Source organism: Grammomys surdaster, unplaced genomic scaffold, assembly GCF_004785775.1.
Source record: "Grammomys surdaster isolate TR1022 unplaced genomic scaffold, NIH_TR_1.0 129, whole genome shotgun sequence".
In the NCBI taxonomy this organism is placed as follows: Eukaryota; Metazoa; Chordata; class Mammalia; order Rodentia; family Muridae; genus Grammomys; species Grammomys surdaster.
In genome coordinates, this window is record NW_021604587.1 from 17,829,406 (window position 1) to 17,838,031 (window position 8,626).

Here is an 8,626-nt window from a genome sequence, read left to right on the forward strand (position 1 = left end):
CCCACTCACTCACAGCCTTCCACCCCCACTCACTCACAGCCTTCCACGGGGCAGCATTGACCAGTTGATATTTCGCTCATCATGAACTACCACAGAACAGTATCAATGACAGCCTTTAGTCCCCTTCAGACCATGGTTGGCCAATAAAATGGGAAGACCTCCAGCTTGGCCCATTTTCTGCTCCTTGCCTGAGAAGTCTCCAGTTTACCTCAGTCATGCGTTAGCTAATTAGCACTGAGATAAAATGGGAAAAGATTTTGCTGAGAAGAATCTAGTATTTTCTATGTGCATGACACAGAATACTATAAGGAATATGTTGTACAGAGGACAGAAAGCAAAAGGAAACAGAAGCAGGCTGGCCCATGTCTTCCTTCCCTAGTAGTCTCTGTTGCCTGGAACTTCAGTAGTGATTAGCACCTCTTACATAGAACTGCAAGCTACAAAGGGAGAGACCTGGGGAGGAGGGAGGGAAACTTTTTTTTCTCTTCTCCCCTTGGGAGAAGCTGCTGCTCTCATAATTAGAAAACAAATCACAGTTAAAGAACAGAAACAGAAACATGCTGTAACCATGAACAAAGTACCCAGTGCTCTGATAGTACCTATGGCCACATCCTCTCTGCTCAGATAGATACAGATAAAGGCTAATATCTCTGGTCGTGTGCTCTCCAAAGTGGAGTTGTCCAAGGCAACCTCCGGAGGGTGGGAAGAAACTTGGGGATGTCTACTTATCTAAAAGAAAGAAAGATGGAGGGATGGAGGATGGAGCCCCTGAGTCATGGAGAGAGAGGCAAGTGTCTCATTTATGTTCTCCTAGAAGCAGAGAACTCCCTAGGGTGAAAACCCAAATAGCAACAGCTTATTGGACTAATTCCAGGAACTGCAGGCATGGAGGGAGACAAAGGCAAGAAGGTAGCCCATCAAGCTACCTGTAGGCAGCCATAGCGTGAGTCTATGAAGAACTACAGAAACACAGACCAAGGACTTCAGACCCATCCCACCCGAGTACTGGGTCAGGTACTCAGTACTCCAGTAACTCTGGCCCCTTTTAAGTCAACATCCTTTCCTCCAGATTTACTTTATTTATGTGTACTCCCATGTACATATGCATTTGTGTGCCCAAAGAGGCCAGAAGAGGGTGTGTATTCTCTTGGAGCTGACATCACAGGCATTTGTGAGCCTCCAGATGGGGGTGGGGGGAGAGAGGCTGGGATTCAAACTGTGGCTCTCTCTTCACTAGAGTCGACCTTCCAGCTCCTATTGCTGTTTTCCTCCTGTGCTTGCTGTTGCCACGTGTACTTGTAGGCAGAACAAGCTCTGGCCTCCTAAGTCTTCAAGCCTTAAGAAGTAGACGCTGGCTGAGGTAGACTCTCTGCCAACCAAGGGGACTAAGAAGATGAGAGTGGGTTTTAACTGCCAGCCACCCAGAAGTACTGGATAGAAGTAAAGCCAGCAGAACTTTAGCTCCTGGGGCCTAAGGGCAACTCTGGAGATTCCAGGTTTATGGTGTATGCAGGTGAGCTCGGGCCTGCTCAGCATGTGTACTATTGGAGCCGTACTTCAGTAACATTTCATTCCCTTAGCATCATGGGAAATAGAGCATGTACCTTCTTCAGATAAATGTCCCCAAGTGACAAAAACAAACAAACAAACAAACAAACAAACAAACCATGATAACCAGTTTTGCAAGAATCCAAAACAAACAACACATTTCTTCACTTTCTCAGAAAGGTTGTTTCAAACACAAAGTCAAAACACTTTCCTCTCAGCTCTGGAGAGGGTTGAGGTGGTAGAGGATGGATTTCTATTCTAGAGAACCCAGGCTTGGGAGCCTTCACTGCAGTCTTTCTACCACGTCACATTCTCTGCTCTTACATAGGCCCAAGATTTAAGGAGACCTTCTGAAACACCAGGAAAAAAGTTAGCTTGGACATACACGTTTTGGACAGAAGCGTCCTGCCTTGTAGTAAGGTTTGGTATCCCTAGGCTTTTGTGAGCACTGTTTGGGACTTCAAGGCCAAATGAACAAGGACAACTTCATCTTCATAGCCTGGACCACTAAGGTAAGCTGCACTCCAGAACACACAGGGATGCTAGTTGGCATGGTAAGGCAACAGAGTATCTGGTTGCTATTATTGAGCCCACCCAGCAGGTCCCTGGAGATGTTCTCTTGTAAGGCTGAGCAAGATGGCCCAGGGCTCTCCTCCTGGCATCCAGAACTCTCTAGGAGGCAAAGCTCCTGTTGCAGTCTCTGTTCTCTATTCACACAACACTCGTGCTTGATCACACACTTACTATAAATAGCAATTTAACAATAACCTTCTGCATCCCCTCAGAGGACAAGCCACCCCTCGGGGGTTCTGCCTTCCATTTTCCTGCCAAATGTTAAGTCTGGCCCACCTGGCAGCCCAAGGTTCTGCCTTCAACAGCACTTTGGCTCGAGCCTGATCCATCTTCGAGTCTGAGATGTTGACCTGATGGGACATATCTTGACGTCATCAACATTGGAAGTGGGCTCTGCTGACCACCCTCTATCTCCAACAAAAACAATGCCTCCCGTATTTCGTCGCTGGCCTCAGGTTTGCCTCAAGTTCTTCTGCTCAATCCAGCCTTTCTCTTCCCCACCCTGCCTGGCTGCTAAAGTTCCATGTTCATTTCTTCCAAATCCTCCTTCCTTTTTAAGCATCCAGAGGTACCCAAGCTCTCCCTTAGGCATCCGCTGTGTCCCCAGGACCGGTGGTTAGCATCATGATGTGCCTGTCTCCAGCCAAGATCTCTTGGCCTAGCCCTGCCCAGGCCTTGGTATTCTCAGAACCTAGCCAAGATGCACATCAAAGAAGATACAAGCCGTAACACACAGGGCACACCCACTTCAGTGGTACCCACAGAGGGAAAACCTGGTACCTAAGGACAGCCACCCAGAACCTGTGTGTAGATGAAGAGGAGGCTCAGGTCAATGGAGGCTTCGAAGTCCCTCTTATTACTGCTTATTACTCCTACCAACTTAGCGACCCGGGTCTAAATGGTAGGCAGGGGAAAGAAAACTCTCATGAGTGAACTCTACCACCTTCCTCCATGGCTTTCAGTCCCACCTACTGGCTATTCATCCATTCCATTTCTCTTCTGCCAACCCTCTCGATATCTACCCACAGGCCTGCCTGCCAGCCAGGTTCCAGGATGAGGAGCAGCTATTAATTATTAAAGCAAACAAAAGCATTTCCTAGCAGAGAGGCTAGCCTGCAGCTGCTTACAGGAAAGACATCCCCAGCTGCCTTCCTCCTCTATGGCCTTGCTCCTTGAGCAGTGACTGACTGGTAGGATGGGCAGTTCTAGTATCTCCACTACTGCAGGATTAGGGGTGGCCAAGCTCTCTAGTCTCCCCAGCCTGGGAAACACATCAGAAGGAGAAAAGCACTATCATCTCTGCTAAGCCCAGTGCAGGAAGACTTGTCTGAGGAGGATGGGGAATGGCCTGGGGATAGGTCTCAAAGGTAAATTCCTATTGATTCAGGGCAGAAGGAGTCACAACAATGGCCAGGGGCCTTGGAGCAGACATCCCTGTTAAAGAGACCTTGGCAAAGGAGCAAGAAGCCTTCCCTTCCCTTCCCTTCCCTTCCCTTCCCTTCCCTTCCCTTCCCTTCCCTTCCCTTCCCTTCCCTTCCCTCCCCTCCCCTCCCCTCCTACGGGGTGGGTATGCATTTCCTCTTCTTTCCCTACATCCTATGCTCAGAATTTCCCTTCATCTCAGCAGAGGTTCCCTCACTGATCTTAGCAAAGCCTTCTGAGCCTTTTCCTCCTCGTCTACTTTCTTCCAAACTTTGGCATTTTTGTAAAGTTGAAGTTTTAAAAATGGAGATGGGTAGCTGAGGGATGCAGGACAGTTGCTGGAACTGAAGTGATGAGAGGCATCTGGTAGAGAAAGCTTTTGGAGCCGTCTAGGTGGACTACTTAAGCCTGCGGGCTACAGAAAGAAATGAACAGACTGCCATCTTTGCCCTACAGGAAAGCCTCAGTTGTCAGAGCCAGGAAAGCAGAGACAGGCTGAGGACAGCAGAGCCTGTCTTGTAGTTTAGGTAACTTTAAGAGCCCTTCCCCTGGGCAGGGAGGAAGATACGAACAGAGTGGGTGCTGAAAAGGAGTTGGGGGTGCTCAAGGCTCGCTAAAGCTCTACAGCATGATGCTAAGGGCTTGAGAACTGTTTTAAAAGAAAGCAGGTCTGAGCCAGGCAGTGGTGGCGCACGCCTTTAATCCCAGCACTTGGGAGGCAGAGGCAGGTGGATTTCTGAGTTCGAGGACAGCCTGGTCTACAGAGTGGGTTCCAGGACAGCCAGGGCTACAAGAGAAACCCTGTCTCGAAAAACCAAAAAAAAAAAAAAAAAAAGAAAGCAGGTCTGACAGACTTGTTGACTCTTCAACATTATCATACAGAAGCTGGAAAAGAAAGCTGGGGTCACATTGTGATGAGCCTTGAATGCCAGCTGTCTGGGATGTGCCAGTGACAGCAGCCCGTGGTAACCATCCTTAAAGTGGCAAGTCAGAGTGCAGGACCAGGAGTGTGAATTATCCTTCAAGCCAGGGAGGAATGGCGTCTAGGACTTAGGAGTGTGATTGTTAAAAGTGGTATCTGGGGACAGTGGGGTTGAGACTAGCCATCCATAAGCTACACAAACCAAGTGGCTGTGGGGTGAAAGTGAGGAGGGCACAGACCACCCACACCCAGCAGCACTGCAGGAGCGTGCAGCCAGACAAGGAAGGAAGATGAAGGGGAGGCTGGGAGATGGATGTTTCTTGTGACATTTTGGGATAGGAAGACCAGAGCAGAGGATTGAGGGGGGAAATACACACCGGGGAAAGGACAAGCAATGTGCAAAGAAACGAGGACCAAGTGTTAGTTTCCCCTCTGGAAGCGGGAAGAGAGTCACCCACATGTTTGCAAACTTTCAATTTGTGTCCTAGAATGACAGGTTCCAGACTTGGGGCCAAGCAAGCTCAGGCCTGAAAACTGTTCTGTTCAAACCTCAGAAGCCTTTGGGCTTCAGTTATGTGGTCTTGGGGACTTAGAATAGACCCCACTCAAGAGCCTTTCTCTGTGTAGATAACAGTGTTGGTGACTAGGATTGCTGAGGCTGAAAGTCTCATGCCCAGACTTCTTGCCCCTTCACCCACTTTCAGGATACCATCTCTGGCACCTCTGCTTCCCCTCATCTAACCTGGCAGCCCTGGGCAGGTAGAGAGCAAACTCTGAAAGAAACAGCAACTTCCAGTCTAATACTCTATAAGTTCACACGACCGCCTCAATGGGAAAGCCAAAGCCAGCAGAAAAAGAGGCACACACAGTTTTAAGGATAGCACAAGACAAACCTTAAGGGGGGAACACGGGAAGGAAATATACCAACACACTGTTAAACAACTGTTATTGTGTTTCTATAGTCTCTAGCTAGACCGCTCTAACTAGAGACTCTAACTTACTGGACTCGGCTCATCTGGAATACCCTTTTTTGTCCAGGAGGGATCACTCAACAGAAAGCTCAGCACTCTCTCTGTGAAGACAGATGTGCAAAAATACTGCATCTCTTTATCCACAAACACTCTGTGTCTACTACTGGGTGAGGTTGGGGTGCACCACAAGTGATATCTGAACAAGTTTGGGTGTGTGAAAGGGAGTGATGTGCCAGCTCTGGTCTGCTTTGACATCCTTCAGATACTGGACAGCAGCTATTCAAATTTCCTGAAGACCCGGTGCCTACCCTGTCCTGCCTGTCCGAAGGGACAGTCCCTACCTAGTGCTAGGCACCACGAGCTTCTGATCATACATATGACCTCCATGTTGTATAATCAGAGGAAGCGTTACAGAGACCAGGTTCCAGCTGCTGCAGTGACTGGGTTAACCAGCCTTCAAAGTCCCCATCTAAATCCTGGAGTCCATTCCTTACAGAAGTCTTCTGCCTAGACCCCTATTCCTCGCCCTGAAAAGTAACCAGAGCAGATTCTGCTAACTCCCAAGAGCTTCCAGTCTCCTTCAGGATCTGCCCCAAACCACCTGACAGAGTAGTCGGGGGGGGGGGGGGGCCTCTTCTCAGCCCCTATCAGTTCAGCAAGGCTAACTAACTTAGTCTTTCTTCGGCCCCACCCACATCTCTGGTCCTGTACACCACAGAGTTTCTTGCCTTTCTTGTTGGGTAGCCGCGGAAATGGACAGGGAAACGGTAGAGACTGCACAGAAAGAAGGATCTGTACATCTCTAGATGGCTAGTAACTGGGTCATGGCCCAAGGTGTGTGGAAGGAGGCGACACCACCTCCGATGCCCTGGACCCTAGTGAGCAACCCGTCCCATATCCTCAGGAAGAAGTCAAACTCACACAGGGTGAACAGGAGACGTCATCGGAACAGTCAAGAGTTAGGACTCCCTCCACCCCTCGCTCCGGTAGCTAGTACAGGACGAAGGCGACACTAAGCGGTCCAACCAGCGTGCTAGGTCCGGTGGAGCGCTTACCTCTGCGCCGCGGTGTTGGAGTCCAGGATGCCCGCGCTCTGCATCCAGGAGCGCACCGAGCCCAGGCTGGAGGGCAGCAGCGGCTCCTCTTTCAGGTGGAGCCCACCGCGGGGCAGAGCGTCCTGTGCGGGGAACATAAGGACCCGCAGTTCGTGGGCGCCCCCCACTGCCAGGGATCCCGTCCCGCCGAGGCTGTGGGCGTCTCAGCTCAGCCCGACCCGACGGCACCAGGAGCCTCCAGGAGCGCAGCGCTGCACGGAGTCCCGGTGCCTCAGTGCCGTTCGCCTCTCGGGTGCTCTCTCAGAGAAAACGGGTCCCCGGGCGCCGGCGCTGTCCCCTCCCCTCCCGGGGCGCGGGGCGGGGAGATGGAGGGATTCCCCCGCGGCCTGAGAGCCGGTGAACAGACTGAGAGCGGAGCCCGCACCGGCTCCGCACGGAGGCGCCCCAGAGGCGCGCTCTGGCGGCTGCCCAGCGCCGCGGTCGTCGGAGGGGGGGCGAGCGCCCCGCGAGGTGCCCGCCCTCCCCCCACCAGGGCCTCTCCCCCGCCCGCCCGCGGCGCCCGCGCGGGGCGCTGATTACCATCCGAGAGGGGGAGGCTGCGGCCGTGGAGGTCGGCGGCGGCGACGGTGGTGGCCCGGGCGGCAGCAACAGCAGCAGACGCGCGTCCCGCGGAAAAGCAGGGCCGGCGCCGGGCCAGCAGATGCAGCCGCCGCCAGGCCCCCGAGTGCTCCGGCGCCCCGGGCCTGCCGCTGCCCCGGGCGGCAGCACCTGCAGCAGGAGCAGCAGCAGACCGGCCGAGTCCCCCCGGGGCCCGGTCCCCGCGCCTCCCCGCCGCGGCCGCCGCCGCCCGCAGCTCCCGGGGGCCTGGGCCGGGGGCCTTGGCCACCCGCCGCCGCCGCCGCTCCCTGGGGAGCGGGAGCCGTAGGGAGGGAGCACGGGCAAGAGGAGGGCTGTCGCAAGCGGGTGGGCCCAGGGGACTCGGGGCCAGGGGAGGCGGGGGCGGGGCGCGAGGCCGGCCGAGGGGCGGCCAGGGACGTGACATCATCGGGGGAGGAGCGGCCGGGCTGGGGCCGCGGCGGCGGGGCGGACCCTGGCGAGTCGGTAGCCGGGCTGGGGGCCACGGCCTCGGTGGAGGGGCGCCGGGAAGCTGGCCGGGGGAAGGAGGAGAAAGGACCGGCTGCGGGCTGCGCAGCGAGGAAGCCTAGCCTAAGCAGGGCAGCTCGTCACACCGCGTTCCGGGATCACCTCGGCCTCCCCGTCGCCACCAGACGAAGCTCCAGCATTTTTGTGGTCCCATCTTCTTCCCCTAAGTATGCGCCGCCCTCTCCTCAGCCAACGGTTGATTCTGGGAGTCGCTGCTCCTTTGGTGCCACTTGACCTCGGCTTAACCTCCGCAGCTTTAGTGCTTAAGGGTCTGTCTCACCTTGTGTTGGGATGGAGCTCCAGACAAGCTGAGCTACCTGAGTCATGCACCTCCTATTCTTGCTCCTGTCCTCGGATTGCCTAAACTTAAGTTTACATCCCCACCTGAGCTTTTGAGAAATCTCTTGACTTCTGAAAGCAAGTAGAAGTTTCTCAAAGGCTCAGGTGAGCTGGGCTCTTTAACCCTAAGCCCAGCTCTTTCTCTCCAGCCTTCTAAGTCCATTCATCTTTTATTTCTGCACAGAAATCGTCTGGCCTTCGACCTTGGGGCATAGCCATTGTGTGACCTACGGGCTATCAGCAAACCGTGGGTTGAGCCCAGCAGTTTCCTGCAGAACAGCAAAAGGGGAATAAAGGGTGGCCTTGCCCTTGCTGCTGTTTGCACTCTGAGATCTTCATCTTCCTGGGGGTGAAATGGAGCATGCTCCAAGCCAGCCCTTAATATCCTGCCTAGCGCTGACCCAGAGAGAGGACCCCAGGGACACCAAAGTTCTCTGCCTCTTCTCCTGACCTCTTTGGTCTCCACTCTCCCTTTTTGCCCAGTTTTTCAACACCTGTCACCCGTGAAGGAGGAAGAAGGGACACTGCCAGTCTCACGAAGACTTTTCACGGTCTTGTCCTTTACCCACAGAATTATCAGAAGCAGGTTTCTCAAAATGAATTCTTTTCCAACTGGCCTCTACATCCCTTTAGCTGACTCTAAACCTTGTCCC

The 8,626-nt window shown here is 53.5% G+C and overlaps 1 protein-coding gene across 2 annotated transcripts in view; it reads right to left on the bottom strand.

The window, feature by feature from the left end:
- Ebf4 (EBF family member 4) overlaps window positions 1-7,326 on the bottom strand; it is a 72,153-nt gene extending 64,827 nt beyond the window's left edge. The window contains exons 1-2 of one of the 2 annotated variants that reach the window (XM_028755372.1): window positions 7,071-7,326; window positions 6,492-6,613 (exon numbers count right to left, since the gene is read on the bottom strand). In XM_028755372.1, the coding sequence (XP_028611205.1) occupies window positions 6,492-6,613; window positions 7,071-7,073 (125 nt within the window). In that variant the 5' untranslated portion in view covers window positions 7,074-7,326. Of the gene's footprint in view, window positions 1-6,491; window positions 6,629-7,070 lie in introns of those variants that run through there. The other variant, XM_028755364.1, reaches the window with a different exon arrangement.
- Between the last annotated feature and the right edge of the window lie 1,300 nt (window positions 7,327-8,626).